At 38.4% G+C, this 21,840-nt stretch overlaps 2 protein-coding genes across 8 annotated transcripts in view; both read right to left on the bottom strand.

Annotated features, from left to right (window-relative positions):
* Nucleotides 1-18,465, bottom strand: part of Catsper3 (cation channel sperm associated 3) — a 31,110-nt gene extending 12,645 nt beyond the window's left edge. Inside the window, exons 1-2 of the mRNA XM_048792294.1 lie at nt 14,323-18,465; nt 12,229-12,382 (exon numbers count right to left, since the gene is read on the bottom strand). Of these exons, the coding sequence (XP_048648251.1) occupies nt 12,229-12,382; nt 14,323-14,423 (255 nt within the window). The 5' untranslated portion in view covers nt 14,424-18,465. The remainder of the gene's footprint in view (nt 1-12,228; nt 12,383-14,322) is intronic.
* A 450-nt stretch (nt 18,466-18,915) lies between these two features.
* The window catches only part of Pcbd2 (pterin-4 alpha-carbinolamine dehydratase 2), a 47,944-nt gene continuing 45,019 nt past the window's right edge, over nt 18,916-21,840 (bottom strand). For 3 of the 7 annotated variants that reach the window (XM_048792295.1, XM_048792296.1, XM_015488576.2), the window contains 2 exons: nt 20,331-20,411; nt 18,916-19,156 (listed from right to left, as the gene is read on the bottom strand). In XM_048792295.1, coding sequence (XP_048648252.1) covers nt 19,061-19,156; nt 20,331-20,411 — 177 coding nt within the window. In that variant the 3' untranslated portion in view covers nt 18,916-19,060. The other 4 variants (XM_015488577.2, XM_015488573.2, XM_015488575.2 and 1 more) reach the window with 4 other exon arrangements.

Genomic DNA, 21,840 nt, shown 5'->3' with positions numbered 1-21,840 from the left:
ATGTAAAGGCCCATCAACAATTTTTTAAAAAATATTTAAAATTGAGAGAGAGAGAGAGAGAGAGAACTACCATACAACCCAGCAATACTGCTATGGGTCTATATATAAAGGAAACAAAACCAATATATCAAAGCGACACCTGCACTTCTATGTTAATCGCAGCGCTATTCACAATAGACCAGAAATGAAATCAACCAAGGTTTCAGATGATAGGCAAGTGGATAAAGAAAATGTATCTATACAAAATGTAATACTATTCAGCCATTTAAAAGGACTCAATCCCTGAGACAGGAAGATCACAAGTTGAGGCCAGCCTGGGCAACTTAGTGAGACACTGTCTCCAAATACATTTTTCAAAAGGGCTGGGGATGCAGTGGTAGAGCATTTGTCTAGCATGAGCAAGGCCCTGGGTTCAATCTCCAATATCATAAACACAAAGGATTAAATTCTGTGTCACATGTGGCAACATGGACAAACCTGGGGTTCCAAATGTTAACTGAAATAAGCCAGATGCAGAAATACAAATACTGCATGATTTCTCACATGCATGGAATCTAAAAAGCTGAGCTCATGGAAGTTGAGAGCAGAATAGGGGTTCTGAGAGGCCAGGGAGGGTAGAAGGAGCACCGGGAGCTTGGTTACCAGGTCACAACCAGAGAGGAGGAATACCTTATGGTGTTCTATGACACTGAAGAGTGATCAGCACTCACAAAACATCTGGAGGGGAGGATCTGGAATATTCTCATCACAAAGAAATGATAAAATGTTTGAGATGATGAATAACTTCAGTATCCTGAGTTGATCAACACACAATGTTTAAGTGTCCCAAAAAATCACACTGTATCCCCTGAAAAGGTGCAATCATTATCTGTCAATAAATAATATGTAAAATCATGTTTGTGAGATTCATCCATGTTTATGTATGCAAACCGAGTTTACTATTTCACCCTTATTTAGCGATTCCACTTGTGAGAATACTACACTTAATTTATCCAGATACTTGCTGAGTGATATTTAGCATATATATATATATATATTTTACTATTGCAAATAGTGCAATAGTACAAAAAATTTGAACAATTCTTTTTTGGGGGGCGTGGGTACCAGGGATTGAACACAGGGCCATTCAACCACTAAGCCACATCCCCAGTCCTATTTTGTATTTTATTTAGAGACAGGGTCTCACTCAGTTGCTTAGCACCTCGTCATTGCTGAGGTTGGCTTTGAACTCTCGATCCTCCTGCCTCCAGAGATGCTGGGATTACAGGCATGTGCCACTGTGCCCAGCTTGAACAATTCTTCATACATTTATTATACACATGTGTAAAGTCTCTCTGTAATATAGCTAAGAGTAAAATTACTAAGTTGTAAGATGTGAGCATCTTCAACCACACTAGGTATTAACAAATTGATTTTCTGAAGTTACTGATCCAATTTGTTTTGACATCAGCCATGTGCCTATTGTTGTACATTCTTGCCAATACTTCCCACTATCACACTTGATTTTTGTCAGTCTGATAAATATGAAATATTATCTCATTTTTAATTTTCTTTTTCACTTCTGTATTAATGAGGTTGGGCATTTTTGCATATGTTTAAATTGTGAACTGTCTATTTTTAATCTTTGATAAATTTTCTACTGGATTGTTTTGTTACCTTCAGACTGATTTGGAGGACATCTCACAGATTTTGAATCCTTTGACTGTTATCCGTGCAAGCATCTTCTCCCACACTGACTTAACACACTCTTTCACCTTTTTATTGGTTATTCCTCACTCCTCCTCTCTCTTTTTCCAGAGTCTTGCAAAATTGCCCAGGCTGCCTTTGAACACACAATCCTCCCACCTCAGGTTCCAGAGTAGCTGGGATGACAAGCCTTTGTCACCGCACCCAACTCTTAATGGTCTTTCAATAACTAGATGCATAAAGAGAGAGATCACATCTTTAAGAAACTGAAACTTTCTGCACATAACAGAGTATATTTTTTCTCTTTATGTCTTCCTTAATGACCTTACACATTTTTATATTTTTCTTTTGTAGGGGGCAGTGGCAGGGATAGAACCCAGGATCCCTTAACCACTGAGCCACATTCCCAGCCTTTTTTTTTTTTTTTTTTGTATTTTATTTAGAGACAGGGTCTCACTGAGTTGCTTAGCACCTCGTCTTTGTTGAGGCTAGCTTTGAACTTGAAATCCTCCTGTCTCAGCCTCTTGAGCCTCTGGGATTACAGGTGTGTGCCACCACACCCAGCTACATATTTATATTTTTATCTATTTAAAAGTCACATAAATTAAGGTTTGCATCTAAGTACTTTTTATATTTTATAGTTACTATAAGTTTTATCTTTTTGTTGCTGATACAGCAAATAAAATAATGATTTATTAGTAAAANCACCCCCCCCAAAAAAATTGAACTAGACAGGGATGCCCTCTTTCACCACTTCTATTCAACATAGTCCTTGAAACTCTAGTCAGAGCAACTAGGCAAAAGAAAGAAATTAACGGGATACAAATAGGAAAGAAGAGTTCAAGCTACCTCTGTTTACCAGAGGTATTTAGAAGACCCCAAAAATCCCACCAGAAAACTTCTAGAACTCATCTAGATTAATTAATTTGCTACTGCTGTTTGTTATAGTCTCCTGTAACCTAATTCATTTCTATAAGGTCAGTATTAACGTCCCAATTTTCATTTCTGACACTTAATTTGAATTTTCTTATTTTGCTTGGTTGATCTAGCTGAAGTCTTGTCAATTTTGTTGATCTTTTCAAAGCACCAATATTTGATTTGGTTGATTTTCTCTATTGTTTCTATATTCTCTATTTTGTTTATCTCTAATCTTTTTTTTCTTTTTTTCCTTCTGCTACTTTTGGGTTTAGTCTAATCTTTTTTTTTCCTAGTGCTTTAAAGTGTAATGTTAGGTTATTGATTTGAGATCTTTCTTCTTTTCTAATGTGCACATTCATAGGTATGAATTTCCCTCTGAGCACTTTTTACTTTATTATATAAGTTTTGTTATACTGTTTTAATTTTCATTCATCTTAAGGATTTTTTTTTCCAGTACTAGGGATTGAATGCAAGGATATTTTACCACTGAGCCACATCCCCAGCCCTTTCAAAAAAATTTTGAGACCAGATGTGGTGGCACATACCTGTAATCCAGTGTCTCGGGAGGCTGAGGCAGGAGGATTTTGAGTTGAAAGCCAGCCTCAGCAAAAGCAAGGCACTAAGCCACTCAGTGAGTCCCTCTTTCTAAATAAAATTTAAAAAAAATAGAGCTGGGGATGTGGTTCAGTGGTCAAGTGCCCCTGGATTCAATTCCTAGTACCCTCCCCCAAAATTTTGAGACAGCGTTGCCCTAAGTTTTAGATGCTGGCCTTGAACTTGAGATCCTCCTGCTTCAGCCTTTCATGTTGTTAGGCATGTACTACCACCCCTGGATAATCTTAGAATAATTTCCTTGTGCTTTCTACTTTGACCTACTATTTTTTATGATTGTGTTAATTTATAAATATTTTCAAATGTTCCAATTATCCATTATTGATTTCTAGTTTTATTTCACTATTGTCAGAGGAGAGACTTTCTATGATTTTAATATTGTAAAACAATTATTGGGATTTATTTTATGGCCTAACCTCCAGTCTATTCTGCAGACTCCATATGTTCTAGAGATAACTTGTTTTATCTTCTTGACGAATTAACCAGTATAAAATTCCCCTCTTCATGTCTTGGAACTATTTACCTTAACTTCTATTTTGTCTGATATTAGTTTAGCCACCCCAGCTCTCTTGGTTTCTGGTTGCATGAATCTCTTTTTCCATTCTTTCACTTTGACCTGTTTGTATCTTTGGATCTAAAATGAGTCTCTTGTAGATATCATGTCGTTGGATTTTTAAAAATCTATTGTTATGCTTTGTCATGATATTCTGTCTCACCTTGGGCCCAGAACTATGAAGTCAGCCAACCATGCCCTGAAACCTGAAACCATGAGCCAAAATAAACTTTTCTTCCACTCTGTTGTTCTTATCAGGTATTTTGGTCACAGCAATGGAAAAGGTGGCTAAAAAAAAAAAAATTGGTACTAAATCGCTATGACTACCAAGACCATGTGGTTCAGAAGGTTTCGGAGCTGGTTTGTGGAGGGAGGAATTTTGGAGTTTAGAGATACAAGAATGTTGTAAGTGGAGCTTAATGGGGGATTCCAGTGGGAGCTCAGAAGACAAGAATGACAATAAGACTGTGAACAGTGAAGTCTGGGTTCATGAGGTCTCAGAGAAGGAAGACTCTTGGAAATTAGACTAGAGGCCATTCATGCTAAATTCTGGCAAAGTTGTCAACATGTTCCCATGTCCTGAGACTTTCTGTGAGGCTCAATTTGAAGGTGATGTACTAATTGATGTGGCTGAGGAAATTTCAAGGCAGCACCATATTCAGGCAGTGGCATGGACATTGTTGGCATCTTTTATCCAAGTTTACTCTGGTAATCAGGAACAGAAAGCAAAACAGAAAGATTTTAATAACTTGTGGTTTTGCAGAAAGTGTGAGTCAAACTGGGGCTAAAGAAGTCATGGTTGTTAAAGATATTATAACCACTAATGAGATGCTAAGTACTTTGCACAGACACAATAGGAGAGATGGCTTGAGGGCATCTCAGGAACTGACAAGTCCATACCCATCTCAGGCTCAAGATTTTAAAAGTAAAACTTCCTTTGAAAAGAAACCAAAAGGACATCTGGCTTTCACAAGAGGGCCTAGAAGTTGTTTCATTGTGCTCAGCTACCGAGACACTCAAAGGTTGTTGCAGCCATGGTCCCAAGAGGCTTCGGATACTGCTTGAGATACTGAAAGACCTTGGCATAAACCATGTGGAGCCAGTTATGCAAGAATGCAGGATGGTGGAGTTAGGAAGTCATTCCACCAACATTTCAAAGGATGGCCAGGGAGGACAGGCAAAGTGTATTAGGATTGTAATCACTGCAGGCAACCCCTGAGATGGCAATGCATGATGATGTGAGTAGGAAGCTGAAGCTGCAGTGGAGACACCAAGATTAAGAGATGAGAGTGCCATGGAGCATCTGCTGAGGAAAGCTATAGGAATTGAGCAGAAACAAGGCAAGAGGCCATGCAGGCTGCAACCAGCAAGGTCATAGGGTGAAGGTACAGAAATCTTTTGGAGAGAACATCACAATGTCATGTGCTCCACACGCTGGATGTTTGCACAGCTGGATTTCAATCTTGCTTTCGTCTCATCCGTTCTTTCTATGCCCCTATTTCTCCCTTGTGGAATGAAAATGTTTATGCTATTATATATTGGGATATATATGACTTACTTTTGATCTTTTTAGTGGAAAACATTCATGAGTTTGCCTTCAGTCTTACATAAAATTTTGGACTTGGACTTTTGGGTAGTTCTGTCACTATTAGGACTATGGGAGGGTATGGGGTTATAGCTCAGTGGTTGAGCACTTGCCTCGCATTCATGAGACACTGTGTTCGATCCTTAGCACCAGATAAATAAATAAATAGATAGATAGATAAATAAATATATTGTGTCCATCTACAGCTAAAAAAAATTTTGCTTTCACAAACTATATCTTTATACATCTTGTGTTTATTAACTAAAATTACTGCTTTATGCATTGGTATTTTAAATCATAAAAAGTAAAAGTATAATAATGCTGGTCTTTGAATTTACCTACGAGCTGCCTGTACCAGTATTCTTTATTTCTTATTATGGCTTCAAGTTACTGACTTATTTCACTTATTTCACCTAAGAGCATCATTAGCATTTCTTTTAGTTCAGATATACTAGTACCAAACTCTCATTTTATTTATCCAGAATGTCTTAATTTCACCTTCATTTTTTTTTTTTTTTTAAGAAAGATTTTATTTTTTTTTTTATTTTTTTAGTTATCGGCGGACACAACATCTTTTGTTTTTTTTTTTTGTATGTGGTGCTGAGGATCGAACCCGGGCCGCACGCACGCCAGGTGAGCGCGCTACCGCTTGAGCCACATCCCAGCCCCTCACCTTCATTTTTGAAAGGTAGTTTTTCCAGACATAGAATTCCTGGATGACAGTATTTTTGTCAGTATTTTTAACATGTCATTTTGCTGCCTCCTGATCTCTATCGCTGCTGATAAGAAATCAGCTGTTAACCTTATGGAGGCTCCCTTGTTGGTGACAAGTTGCTTATCTCCTGCTCTGTTTGTTTGGCTTTGACAGTTTGACTATAATGTGTTGCAGTGTGGATCTCTTTGTTTTCCTCCTTGGTGTTCACTGGGATTCTTGAATGTATTTCATAAAATTGGGGGAGTTTTGGCCACCCCATACCTCTGGAGCTCCCATTATGTGTATGTTGGTATGCTTGATGTGTATGTTGGTATGCTCCCATTATGTGTATGTTGGTATGCTTGTCTCTTAGACTCTTGATTTTTTTTATGCTCTTCAGAATGCAGGATCTCAACTCACCTATCTTCCTGTCATTGGTTCTTCTACCAGCTCAAATCTGAAAGTACATTTTTTTGTTTCAGTTATTGTACTTTCCAACTACATAATTTCTATTTGGTTCTTTTTCTTCTTCTTTGTCCAGGGGCACTTTACAACTGAGCTTCCACTTTTTTTTTTTTTTTTTTTTTAATTTGAGACAGGATCTAAGTTGCCAAGGCTGGCCTTGAACTGTGATCCTCCTGACTCAGCCTTTTGAGTCACAAGGCTGTGCACCAGGTCATCCTGTTTGTATTTGGCTCTTTGTAACCATTTCTCTCTCTCCATAATCTCTGTTTGGTGAGACATTGTTTTCATATTTTCCTTTAGTTCTATAGATATGTTTTTCTTTAGTTCTTTGAAAATATTTATAATAGCTGCTTTTTAAAAGTATTTGTTTAAATGTCTGGGGAAGTAGCTCTGTGTGGAGTGCTTGCCTAACATTAGCAAGACCCTGAGTTCAATTCCCCAGCACCACAAAATAAACAAATAAATAATAAAGTATTTGCTTAGTATGTCCAACAAATGGGCTTCCTCAAGGAGAGTTTCCACTGATTGCTTCTCTTCTTATGTATGGGACATACATTCTTTTTCATGTATTGATTTTTGTTTTATTTTTCTTTCATTTTCTTTATTATTTTTTCACAAGTAGCAAAAGAATCCAGGGCCTCAAGAATGCTAAGCAAGCACTCTACCACTGAGCTACATACCCAGTCTGATTTTTTTTCTTTTTAATTGACACATAATAATGGTACATACTGGTGGGCTCCAGAATGACAATATTCAATGCATGTATATAATGTATGATAATCAAATTAGAATAATTAGCATTGCCATCTTCTTATCTTTGTGTTTGGAGCCTTTAAACTCCTATCTTCTAATCCTTCATAAAATATATAATAAGTTTATATTATATATAAAATATATAATAATATATATAATATATAATAAGTCACCTACTATGCTATGGAACTATAAAAACGTATCCCTCCTATTTAACTGTACTTTAGCACCTGTTTTCTGAACTTCTTTCATCTTCTCTGCCCCTATTTTTCCCAACTTCTAGAAATCACAGTTCCACTCTCTTCCTTAAGATCAACATTTTTGGTTTGAACACTCTTTGTTTCTTTGCGTGTCTCATAATTTTTTTGTTGTTAAAAATTGTCTTTTTAAATAACATGTCACAACTGGAAATCAGCTTCTCCCCTCTCTCCAGGGTTTGTTTCAGTATGGTTAATTGTTACAGTTTCTTTCTTTTTCAAGTGCCTTTCCTGAATTCTGTCAAGTCTGTAGTCTGTTGTGTGTGGTCATCAAAGCCTCTGTTGAGTCAGCTCATTTGTCTGTTTACTACAATACTGAGGACTGTGCCCAGGGCCTTGTGCATGCAAGACAGGCAGGCACTGTACCACTGAGCTACATCCCCAGCCCTTCAGTTAGCTCACTGGCCTCCTAATGTCTGGATGGAGATTCCCCTAAATGCCTGGAACCAATCAGCCTCCCAGTCTTTGCCAAGGCTCTTTGCTCTGTGTATTGGGGCCTGCATTCAGTGCTCCAGCAATTTGCCAATAGTAGCAATTTACCTTCATTTCCTGCTTACTCAGAGCCTCAAGATCATCCAGAGGTGAAAGATCAGCCCTTCTCAGGTCTCTCCTAGAACCTTCAGGGGGATCTCAAGAGTGTTAATGATTTCTCATTATAGTTCATAGTTAACCAGGGGCTTTCACACATTATGCTCAATGGCCTCACAGCCTCCTGGAAGGTGTATCATTTTACACATGCTGTACCTGAACCACAAAAAGATTACATAAGTTGCCTAAATTCTCCCAACTAGTAGAAAGGTAGGAGAGCTGGGACTTGAACCCACAACTGTACAGTCCCAAAGTCCACATCCTTCCCACAACACAGAACTAGGCTTGCAAACCAGGGTCCCCAAAGGACACATACTTGGTACCTTATAGCGTCTGGAGGACAATCAGGATTTAGATTCCTCAACAGATCTCTTTCCCTACCAGTCTTGTACCTAACATGACCTCCCACAGTCCATGATCACACTCTGTGGAATGGTGGTGTGGAATTTGCTACCAAACCAGCACATTCACAGGAGTGTCCCCAAGTGGATCCTGTGTATTTCAAGTAGGCCATTCACCTCCACCACCTCTGATAGTACATTATGTTGATGCTAACCATTTTTACCAGTAAGAAATAAATGTGAGTTTTACCCTGAAAATAAAGTATATTTTAACATTTTACTATAAAATAAAATACACATAGAACCACATGAATTAGCCTAACAAATTATGACAAGGCCAATACTCCTATCACTACCACCAGGTCAAGAAGTAGAGCTTAGACAGCTATCCCAGGCCTCTCCATTGCCCCTCTCAATCACAACTCCTTCCCTACCTACAAAATTAACCATTATCTGGATTTTTTAATTATAATTATTTCCTTGCATTCCTTTATGGATAGAAACCCATATATGCCTCCCAAGAACCTATAATTTAGTCTTGCCTTTTATAATTTTTTAAACTTTGGTTTATCTTTTTTTAAATCTCCCATTCCTTTTTTTTTCTTACAATTTATCTGTTAAAGTATCCAACTAGCTTAACTCTTAGAACATTTCAGTCTGGAATTTGCTAACTGCACACTTATGGTGCCACTCTGCATGTTCCTCTATTTTCCAAATTTCCTAAAAATAAGAAGATATTTTCCTAATTGCTCAGCTTGATCAGATTCAGGTTGGATCTCTGGCAAAGTTATAGGTGCTATTCCTTCACGGAAGGCATATAACATCTAGCTATCTCTTTTTTTATTATGGCAGCAACCATTAATGCTGAATGCCTAGATCCATTACTATAATGAAAAAATTGTTATTTTTTTCTATCATTTCTTTTTCATTTATTAACTGGTACACTTTATAAAGATATTAACTATAAGAGTGAATAGTCACATAGTAGGTGACCCCCTCAGGGTCACAGTTCATCTAAGAGAGGTTAGTAAATCTTGATACTTTCCCTTAATTTGCTAGGTTTCAAGATAAAGAATTGGCCAGATGTGGAGGTGCACACCCGTAATCCCAGTAACTCAGGAGGCTGACACAGAAGGATCACAATTTGAGGCCAGCCTCAGCAATTTAGCAAGACCCTGTCTCAAAAATAAAAAATAAAAAGGGCTGGGGATGTAGCTCAGTGGTAAAGTGCCCCTGAGTTCAATCCCCAGTACTAAAGGGAAAGAAAAAGATCAAGGATTAGCTCTTTTTAAATACCCAAAATGGCCAGTTATGTTGTGTATCATTATAACCTCATAGATTGTTTGATGCATTTCTTCTTTCTCTAAGAAACTCTGGTTTCTTTTAGTGATAAATGATGTTTCAATATCACATTATGGGCACAAAAAAATGCATAATTGCTAAGTTGATCAATGTTTGAAGTCATTCAGAGGATAAAATAAATACCTCAGTAGTTTAGGATGATACTTCCAATCCAAATGTACAAGTTTATTTAACGTTCATCTACACATCTTTATCTCCTTTCTTCCATTAACATCCTGGTTCTCAAGAACATAGACAATGAAAGATACCATCCCATAATTACCCCTGTGCTCATCAGTCTCAGATTACTACTACTCATAGTATCACCAAGTTGATTACTAGAAATGGTTTAAAATTTTTTTGCACTTGCTCTCCCCAATGGCTCCCATTTTTATGGTCATACTATATATTTGTTGTCAGGTAATATATTCATTATATGCAATATTCCTTCCCTGTTAAACCACAATTAATTGGTTTTACAAATAACTATATATTTAATGCTATCATCAGAAGTATAAAGTTGTTTTGGTTGGCTCAACTTATTCTATAGTAGACGCCTAAGAAAGGGCTCCTGGAAAGAACATTCTCCAAGTTTTTGAATGTGACAGTTTGTGCCCTTGGTACTTGAAAGTCAGTTTTGCTGATCTAAAAAACTTGGTTCACATTTTCTTTGCTGAAGAATCTTAAATTATCTCCATTATCTTCTGGCCTGAAGTATTACCACAGTGAAGTCTGATGATAATTAATTTTCTTCTCCTTAGAAGCCACATTTCCTAGCTGGTTACAGTTTCCTCTACTCTTTTTATCTGTATAGTTCCAAAATTCTATTAGATGTATTTTGGTGCTTGTTCTAAATCCATATTCTCAGGTATGTGATGTGTGCTCTTTCAACATATAAATTGAGGTCTTTTATTAAGGTAATGGGGGGGGGCATGATAGATTTTAGCATTTATTCTGAAATTCAGGGGCTCCTACTATCTTTTTTTCTTTAGTTTCCAATGGACCTTTATTTTATTTATATGCAGTGCCGAGAATCAAACCCAGTGCCTCACACATGCTAGGAAAGCGCTCTGAGCTATGACCCCAGCCTTCCTATTATCTTTATATTGAATTTTTTCCCATTGTCATTGTTCATTGTTTTCTCCTGAATTTTTTCCATCTGTTCATTTCTTGTTTTTTGTTTTTTTAAAAAAAACTTCCTCTACTTAATCATGTATTTCTCTTAAGCAATTGTCTATTGTATGTAATTGCCCTTAATTAGTCTTCATTTTTTATTTTTCTTGGCTTTCTAATTCTTTCTTGAGTTTTGTCACTTCACTTCTGTTCTTTTCCTAACTTGATCAGTTTCTTAAACATTTACCCTGTTTTAAAATCATACGCTATAATTTTTATCCATTTGTGGGCATACCTTTGCAGTAGACTTGCTTTAATCATAGAAATGTGATTCTCCACTTTTTTTTCTTATAAAAATTTTGTAGGCTGTTTTCCTTCAATCCTTTTATAGTGTGCTTTTTTTTTTTTATGTCCAATTAGTTTTCCTGCACTTTTAGAAGAAAGTGTGGTTCTAACTTCACTGAGCTCTCTTCTGTTTTTAGGTCATGTTTTAAAATGTGGTAGTTGGATTTTTGAGGTTTCCTAATTCTGTTCACATCTCTTTCTTCAGCTGTCTCTAATTTGCTCATTTTTATTCCACTTCCAGTATTTCTCCTAAATGTGCAGCCCTACCTTTGAAGGGAGACTTGCAGGGTAGGTTCATTGGGTCTGGACTGCCCCAGCTCCTTCAGAAATTATCTGGATCCTTCTGCACTCCCCCAGTATTGGATTAGGCAACACTATTCCCAAAAGCTGTTCTCACATCAGCCCACCACACATTCCAGGGAATACCTACCAGTTCCCCTCTGCCTCTTCCCCCACAGAAGCTAATGACATGTTCTTAGTGGCTCCTAGGTTTTTTTTTTTTTTTGAGGGGGTGCACCAGGGATTAAACTCAGGGGCACTCGGCCACTGAGCCACATTCCCAGCCCTATTTTGTATTTTGTTTAGAGACAAGGTTTCACTGAGTTGCTCAGCACCTCACTGTTGCTGAGGTTGGCTTTGAACTCATGATCCTCCTGCCTCAGCCTCCAGAACCACTGGGATTATAGGCTTCGCCACCGCGCCTGGCTGCTCTCAGTAACTAGCTTTGCTGTAAATTTTTCCCATGGGTTTTTAGTTTTGCTCTCTAGTGGCTATTTTAAAAAGAATTTAGGAAACTTTAAAATCCATGTCTCACTGCCACTCCTGTTACCATCTGCCTAGGTTTTAGGGTATATTCTAAAGATCCTTAGAATTTTTCTGTGGAAAATTTTTTGAAATAAAATAGCTTCAGGATTTAGAACATTTCCAGAAATAAAACAGGTAAAATAGAAGAAAATGGACCCCTTTTTTCAGCTTACCTCAAAAACTCTGTACAAGCGGTATCTTATTTTATAACTGGTCCACAAGACTGTAAGAAAGGCATTCAAAGAGACGGTGCTAATCATAATTATCTGAAAGAGATGACTCGTTATGACTCTCCTCACAAATGCCTGACATTGACGGTCTTTCCTCCTATCAAAAAGGTGAATAAGAGGTATGGTTACACAAAAGAGTTACAATGCACACCTTTTTGTAGGGATCAGGGTCTGCTTTTCCCCTTTTGTGAAAATAAATCCACATACACTTTCAAATAGCAATTAATACTGAATGAATGACAATTGAAATATGTGTGATCATCATCAATGGTCTGTCCGCCTCTTAGCGAACCTCTAAAAAAGAAGTCACTCCTTCGAAAGCAATAGCCTTCATTTATTCATTCTACAAATTTTTATTGATTATTACATGCCAAGCAACACAGAAAGTACTAGAAATACAATGTGAAAAATTTAAATACTATCAGTCTGATAGAAAAAACTGATAACAATCAAATCATCATCTTTTGCTTACAAATCAATTGCTTACAAATCAATGATAAAAAAAATTGAACACCCTAAGAGAAAAATGGGCACACAACTTATGAAAGAAAAACAAGTGGCCGAAATAAGCCCCAAATGTCAGGGAGTCTTTTAAAAAAACCACTTTTGCTTATAAAATTAGCAAAGACTTGAACATGATAGTGGGCTGGGGTTGTGGCTCAGTGGCAGAGCCCTTGCCTAGCACATGTGAGGCACTGGGTTTGATCCTCAGCACCACATAAAAATAAAATAAATAAAAAATAAGCATAATAGTATTTAATGCTGTCAAAAGTGGAGTATGATGGGGTAGTCTCATAAGCCTCCAGGGAAATCGAAGTTGACCGGCTTTTCTTTTCTTTTTTTCTTTTTTTTTTTTTTTCCTTTTGAGACAGGGAGAGTCTTCCTAAATTGCCCAGATTGACCTTGAACCTGTGATCTTCCTGACTTAATCTCCCAGAGTTGCTAGGATTACAAGCATGCACCACCATGCCCAGCTAAATTGACAGCTTTTCTAAAGAGCCCAGAACTGTTCCTATCCTCTCACCTGTGGAATCTATTCCAAAAAAACAATGTAAAATGCAGGAAGTGACTTTAGCCAAAGATGTTTACTCCTGTATTATTTATAGTAGTGAGAAACTGAAAACAATTTTAAAATCTAACAAAAAGGAGTGGTTAAGTAAACTCTGGCATCTCCATTTCATGAAACATAAACCTTAAAATTTGGCTATGTATTTTTTAAAATACTTTTTAAAATTGTTGATGGACCTTTATTTTATTTATTGATATGTGGTGCTGAGATTCTAACTCAGTGCCTCACACATGCTAAGCAAGTGTTCTACCACTGAGCCACGACCCCAGCCCTTGCTATGCATTTTTTCATGATTTAGCAAAATGTTTATTCTCTGGTAAACCTTGAAACAATAATAAAAATTTTTAAAAAGCAGGATATAAAATGGGTAGAAAACACTCAGCAGGAAATATGCCAAAGTGTGAATAGTGGTGAAGTTATAAGTCATTCTTGTTGTTATTCATTTACATTTATCTGTGCCTTGCAAATTTTCTCAAAGATTACTTTTTTTTCTCATTTTCATTAAGGTGAAAAAAATACAGAATGTAACCAAGCAAAATGGCTGTTATCTATAGTTCCATCTACTTGGGAGGCTGAGGCAGGAGGATCACTTGAGTTCACAAGTTGAAGACCACCCCTGGGCAACATAGCAAGATCATGTCTTTAAAAAAAAAAAGTGTGCTGTGTGTATGAATATCATATATACCTCTGTGATTTATAAAAACAAGATGTGTAATTTTCATTTTCTGGCTTGAAATAGTCTATTACAAAATTTTAAAAGACTTCAAATTATTTAACAGGAAAAGATAACACTGAGTGTAGTCTGCAGGTCAGTAACAGTGTGCCAGCCTCACCAACTAGGGAAACCGACGGTCAGAGGTGCCCTCCACCTGGGAAGCCCACAAGTGTGTGGAAGAGGCTAGAAAGCTGACACCCGCCTGCATCCTGCCCTTTACACGCTTCTTAACAACGGAAATAGAAATATTTACTTAAATTTCCTGCATCTCCCACAGAACGCCTGTGATGCAGCACCAAACAGCGAACTGGAAGTAGACTTTGGTGGCACATCTTCGTACATGGCCTGAGACATTTTTTAAATTTTCAATTTTTTATTCCTTGCTTTTATAGCTAATCAAAAAAAAATCTCTACTTAGAGATCCCCTTGGTGTCTGGATTCCAAGAGGCAGCAGAAAAGGGTCCATGAGGGAATCTTGGCTTTATGAGATCACTCTCAGGCATTCCAGCGCATCACTAGCCTACAGACCACTGGGTGGGGCGCTCCCAGCAAGCCTGTCCCAGGATCCTTCTTCTCAAGGAAACAGTGCTTCAGTTGAGCAAGGGGCTTCACATGCACCCAGCAAAGGTAAAGCTCGGGCGAATGCTGGGCAACACTAGAGATAGGGCAAAGGTTCCCACTTCAAGAAGTGTCCCATCTGTTAGACCCTTAATGATGTGTTAGAAAAAGTTGAGGGTCATGTAAGAAAGAAAAAAAAAAAAAGCAAAGTTCTCTATGATCTCTATGATTCTGTGAGAGAACACATCAGGGCCAGCAATAGAAACATCTGGAAGGAAAGATTGTGATCCATTTGGGACTAGGACAAAAGAATTAGTAGGGGCAGAGAAGGTAACATAGGCCCTATGTTGGCTCATTTGGGGCACGGGATATATGTGTGTATGAAACACCTAAACAGGGTGTAAGGGATGGTCTACTATATCAGGATTTTTGTTCTGTTCAACTCTCAGGATTAATATATCCTCCCCCAGCCCCTTTAGCCTTCAAAGCAAATCAAGACAGATCTGCTTAGCGGTATGTTGTATTAAATGTTTAGGGGCTAAATTGGTCGGTTTCCTCGAAACCTAAATTCTTGGACCATTAAAAAATGAGGTAACCACCCCACCATCTCTGCTGTCCTTGGTATTTTAAAATAAGTGCATATTTCCATTCCTGGTAGGAAAATATACTGAACTGGGTGACAACATCTTATTTACTCCTAGCCAGACAGGATGAAAAAGTTCCGGTGAATTATTACACAGAGGGTGATTACAGTTAACAGTACTGTATCATAAAATCCAAAACAAAAGATTTTTAACATTCTCAACATAAAATAATGATAGATGTTTGAGATGATGGGGAACCTAAGCAACCTGAGTTGATCAATATAAAATGTATAAAGGTACCAAAACATCACACTGTACCCCATAAAGATATACAGTTATTATCTGTTAATTAAAAACAAATCATCACAGCAAATTTTAATCAGCTTGATTACCAAGATTACCTAAGATTCAAACTTTAGCTGCACCCTGAGTCTACCCCTTCTAACTCAGAGAGAAAGAGACCAGTTCTTCCTATGACTCCTATTGCTTTCTTTGGTCATGTGTCCCCCTAATGCCACAGTGACCTTCTGCAGCAGTTGCTCAGAAGGGCTGAGTCAGCTCTGTATCTCCATCTGCCCCAAGATGTTAACCCGCCCTCATCCCCTGCAGCACACAAGCTAGATGAACAGGGTACTGAACTGAGTAGCATCACTCAGTTCGTGTGGCACAGTGGAAGTGCATCTGCAAGGACCCCAGAGGGACACTTCTGGGACTTCCTCTGGGAAAAAACAGAAAGGAGATTAAAAATGTAATGCTGGGTGCGGTGGTGAGGAGAGACAGCCAGCTGCAGGCAGGAGAAAGAGCCCAGTTGTTCCTAGTGAACCACATCAGCGCGGTCCATCTCAGCTGAATGCGGTTTCGGAAGCCACTGATGAAGACAGTCTGGGAACGGAACTCCAGCTGGGAGAGGGGAGCGCAACAGGAACTCGGAGGTGGTGAGCTCATCCAGGGCCTCCTGAAATCCAGATCTTCCCACACACAGGTGGACAGGACAGGCATTCTCGGATGAGAAGCCCAAGTGCCACCTCTCCCACCCTATCAGCAGCAGCTCACTCTGCGGGGCCTGGGCAGCCCTACCTGGGCTGCCTCAGCAGGCACAGCAGCCTGGGGACCCTTCAATCGTGGTCCCAAGAAATTGGCGCTGAAATACAAAGTTCACATATGATAACAGCCAAACCTATTACTGAGATGGAAAGTTTACAGGAAAGTTTCACAGGAAAGTTTACAAAACTGAAAGTTCAACTATTACATTTTTGAGTGTGAATTAGAAAGTATTCAGACTGTTCCATACTAATACTGTAGACAATTATTCAATACATTGATAGAAGTCGGGCTTATTTCAAATATAATATACAGGCTGCTGCTTTCTGCCTATAGTGAAAATACAAAGAACCATGCTTATTTTATTTATTTCCAGATTTATTAAATCATATCAATGACAGAAAGTAGCCATTATTTCCCAAACTTTCATTAACTTTATTTTAGAAAAGGACAAAGTCAAACGTGCTGGCCCTGGTTTGTTACATGGAAGTCACTCAAGGAGTAGACTGTGTCTGTTTAACTCCTCTCTCCTCTGGTGATCACTTAGAGAGAAAACAGAGGGAAACCAAAGCTTACCACATCAGAGAAACCACTGTCAGCACACAAGGATTTGGGGGCCTTCAACTTTGGCAAAGTCTCTTTCAAGTTGCGAAGTCAGTTACTTGAAGTAAGTCTGGGGATTCATCTGCTGGAATTTGGTACCCTGAGTATCTCTACTGACTTCTGATACAGGATCTTTGATTCTGAACTGTTTTTGAGTTCCAGTAGATGCAATCCCCTTAACATGGACCTTATGTCAAACCCTCACGTGGATGCTGACCGGTAACTCTGCTCCAGGTCTTTGTAATTAGGAGCTATAGCCTGCTTTCCCCACTGTGCTCTATGTGGCATATGTTAACGCAGCCATCCATCTAGCCTCAGATACATTCAAAATAGGAGGAGAGGCTTACATTGGTGGTGCAGTGGAACAAGTTAAATGACACCAAAGTCAGAGGCAAATATTCTACCAGACAATTGACCCAGTTTTGATAAATCAAATACATGGAGAAAGGGTTGGGGAGAGAAGAGGGGTGGTTGCTCTAGGCTCAGAGAGAATAAAGACGCAGCCGCCAGATGTGATGGGTAGACTTCATGTGGATCCTAACTAGAACCAAAATACTGTCCAAACACTTTATTGACCTCAGAGCAATTTGGTTTGGCCTGGGTATTTGGTGGTACCAGGGAATCATGGCTTATATAGTTATATGTGACAATGGCATTGTTGTTTTATGTAAGATGATAATATTTTCCTAGAAATGCTTACTGAAGGACACAGAAGAGTAATGACATGCTATCTGGTATTTGTTTTTAAATAGTTTATCAACAGAAATGGGATTATATGAAGGAACTGGGCATAATCTTGGTAACTGCTACATCTGGGTGATCAATACATAAGGGTTCAATGTACTATTCACTCTACTTTTGCATATGTTTAAAATTTTTCATGTTTAAAAATCTCATGTGAAAGATGGTGGAATGAGACGGATGTCATCACCCTAAGTACATATATGAAAACACAAATGGTGTGACTCTACTTTGTGTTCAACCAGAGACATAAAAAATTGTGCTCTATTTGTGTAATATGAATTGAACTGCATTCTGCTGTCATATATAACTAATAAGAGTAAACAAAATTTAAAAATTGTTTTTAAAAAGGCTCACGTAAAAATTGAAGCAATGAACTAAAAATCTTTGGTAATAAAATGTATAAAAGTTCCAAATCTATAATGTAGGGAAGAGATTATAAAAAACACATAGCTTTGCCTTTTCCTTTGAAAAATTCTGGGAAACAGAAGTCGTAGTATGAAGGCTTTTGCTCCCCTGGGGGCCATAGAGCCTGTGGCTCTCCGCTCCCTTCCCCTCCCTGCACATTCCATGCCCACGGGGCCAACTGACCAAAGCTGTCTTTCCTTGGCTAACAGAACCAGCCAAGCATGGACTTCAAGGAGAACGCAGCCTCCCGGTCCTGCTGGAGCAGGGGCTGGGCTGAGGAGGGGAAGGTTTGCCTGTTATAACGGAATGCTGTTTCTGGCCTCTGAAGTGAGGTGTCTTACAAAGATGATCCTTGTTAAATCTCAAGATCCCAAGGCTGCAGACCCTCAGTTCAGGGGTCACAACATACAAATGATGCAAAGAAATGACCCTCAGTTCCTCCTTAACCCTGTAAGTCCAATAATGGCCTGGTAAGCGATCACTGTGACAGAGAGTCCTTGTGTTGCCACATCTTGCAGGAAGCCACGAATGAGACCCTCATCCTCTAACTCCCTGTCTGAAAGGTAAGACACACCAAGACAGCTCATTTTTGTGACTTTCATGATCTAATCAATTACTTAAGTAGTAGCAGCACCAAAATCCAAATCGACTTTAGCTTCCTACAATTTGTTACGTAAGATTAAAACCCATTCCCTGCAAAGTGCCTAATTCCTGTACCTTACAACTATTCTTCAACACAATGCTTTTATAAAGTCATGATTTTGAATTTCTGGGTTATGAAATACGTGATTATTCCCTTTCCTAAGTTCTGGTTTTTAAGAATCCATTTCTCTCTTTAAATATTATTAATGTAATTGCTAGGTTGAGTTATCTTATGCCTGTGAATACATGTAATAAAAAACACCTTAGGCTCAGGTTTAGGTCATCTTGTATTTACACACTGATTATACAAAATGTAGAAGGATGAACTCCTTTAAAACTTGATTTTTGTTCATGTAAATTGCCTTCAAGATATACTGCAGCAGTACATAAGATTATGCATGCATTTTGAAGAAATCACACAGAAGCAGCCACTTTCTCAATAAACTTGGCCAGTCTCACATCTCTTTTGGTCAGTCCGCCAGAGTCATGAGAGGTGAGGGTTATCTGGACCTAAGAAAGAAGAAAGCAGCTTTTAAAACCCTGAGCTACAATTCATGGAATTCTCCTTGGGTGGTTCAGAAATCAATCTATTATCCAACATTCATATTTGAGAATCAGGGGGATCAAATGCTTTAGAAAATACATTATGAACAATAAACACAGCAAAACCCAGCAAACTCCAGGACCACAGTCTTCATCAGAGGGGGCCTGGCAGCCACCCAGGATAAAAAGGTTGTCTCATACGAGGAGGAAATTTAGCTGCCAGGATCTCAAATCTCGTTTCTTGAGAAAAAAAAGAGAGACTGGGGTTCCATTTTAACTCCCATTACTTTAATTACACCAACTATTTGGGGGCCACTGAGAAAAGCCAAGCTATCAAATGTAATATCTTAGCAGTGATGTTAAAAAAAAGCACATTTCCAAATTAGGGAAGGAGTGTGTGTTGGGAACGCTACCTCTTGACAAATTGGTTAAAAAGCAAAAATAAAATTATGGGCAAAGAAAGGCAACTAGGAAAGAAAAGCTGATGCTAGTATGGGGGTGCTTTGAATTATTCAAAATATATATATATATATAATCAAGAATGGTGATGTTTCTTTTTTCAAAGAGGACTTCCAGAGAGAAAATAAACCCTCACAAAACCTGGATGGTAAGATATTTCAAATGGTGTGACCATAAAGACAAGGACACTTTTTGGGGGGAACATGATTCTTCTCACTGTAGTCTCTAAAACTTTGTAAATTTTGAGGATCCAGAATTCAATAAATAGTTATTTTTATAAAATATAATTCCTGAGAAAATCTATTTCAATAAGATAATTAGGACATATCTATCTTATTTGCAACCCTTTCTTTCAATAAATTATTTTCAATTTAAAAGTTTACCTGCGTGGCTGATATTCAAGTTTAATTCAGGAACCTAATTAGGCCCAACTTTCTTTTTATTAAAAGTTTCAGTAGAAGACAAACATGAAAATAAAGAGCTTATTCACTGTTCTCATGAGCAGATCTGAAATTTGTCACTAATTTGCAATAATACACAGGGATTCTAAGAGAAAGAATCAGAAAATACTTTCTTAAGCACAAGCACATTTAGTTGCACAAGATGACAAGGAAGAAAAGAAGAAAGAAGTTTCTTGAACTCCATAATTAAAATTGATCCCAAAATAAGGTGATCCGTTTACCTTGTTGTACACATTGAGCCACTCAGGGTGATGATTCATCTTCTCTGCTTGTAGGGCGACTCGGGACATAAAGCCAAATGCCTGTATAAGATGAAGTCAAGAGCAATCACTGATATTGGCTTCCACCCTGTCTGTGCCTGAGAGACTCCAGAGCAACCCCACCAGATAAAGACACACTAGAATCTGTAGGAAGCCTGGAGAAATCAAAAATGAAAGGATCGCTCTCTGCAGGCCTGGGGTAACGGTGTGGCAGATTGTGTCCGGCTGCTCAGTGGTGAAAACAATCAGGCTCAAATAAACAAACCAGGAAATTGGTCTCACCCAGTGACCTGTCTGGACTGTTTAATTGTCCTCAGGACAAGACTCTCCAAAATAGCACAGGAATAATTTCCCCAACTCAGTGCGCTGGGTTTCACTACCTGGCCCCAACTCTTAGGAGTCACTTTGTTTGCAGCTCTGGGCCGTTTGTTTTAGTGACAAACGGGTTGCTAAGGCATCAACCACGAGATGACGGAAGAAGGTCTTCTGAGTGTGACTTGAACAAAAGCACTGGCAGACCTGAACTACTTCCTCACCCATCTCTCAGGTGGGAGGAATGAAGAAGGGCTATTTTTCACTGCATTCTAGAGCAAAAGAGAAAAGAACAGCTTGCCTGCTCTGGGTCTTCTTGCTACTGCCCGGCCCTGTTGCTCTGAGGTATCAGTGCATCTGCCTCAGGACACAAGACAAGCTGGAAATGAGCAGAGGACTAAAAACCAGCCACAGGCCAAAGTCTGAACCTATGGGGTTCTGTCGTCTTACCACAGAAACATGGAAACATGAAGCAGAAGACAAACTTCTCGCTTTCAAATTTTTATGAGAGTAATTGCAAACAATAGCAGAAGTCTGTCTCTTGTGTGCAGAAAGCAGAAATACTTGGTCAGGTTAAGGCAATGGCACATTAATTACAAAGTTAGAGTGGAATTCACAGGGCAGTGCCCATTACACCCACATAAATAAATATTTAACTTCATTACCCCATCCAGAAAAACCAATATGTTGTTGGTTGGGCAATGTTTTTTGGATCACCAAATGACATAAGAGCACATTTCCTAATTAACAGTGGAAAAGTATGTTTGATACCATTTTAAACAATTCTTTTTTTTAATTGATTTTTTTAAAAAATAAATGACAGTGGAATGTATTACAATTCTTATTACACATATACAGCCCAATTTTTTATATCTCTGGTTATATATAAAGTATGTTGACACCAATTCATGTCTTCATACATGTACTTTGGATAGTGATGTCTGTCACATTCCACCATCCTTGCTAACCCCCTGCCTCCTCCCTTTCCCTCCCACCTCTCTGCTCTATCTAGAGTTCGTCTATTCCTCCCATGCTCCTCCTCCCTACCCCACTATGAGTCAACCTCCTTATGTCAACCTCCGAAAACATTCAGCATTTATTTTTGGGGGGATTGGCTAACTTCACTTAGCATTATCTTCTCCAATGTCATCCATTTATT

Source organism: Marmota marmota, unplaced genomic scaffold (assembly GCF_001458135.2).
Source record: "Marmota marmota marmota unplaced genomic scaffold, marMar, whole genome shotgun sequence".
Classification (NCBI taxonomy): Eukaryota; Metazoa; Chordata; class Mammalia; order Rodentia; family Sciuridae; genus Marmota; species Marmota marmota.
The sequence above is the reverse complement of the archived record's forward strand: the minus strand, read 5'-3'. Positions and strand labels throughout refer to the sequence as shown.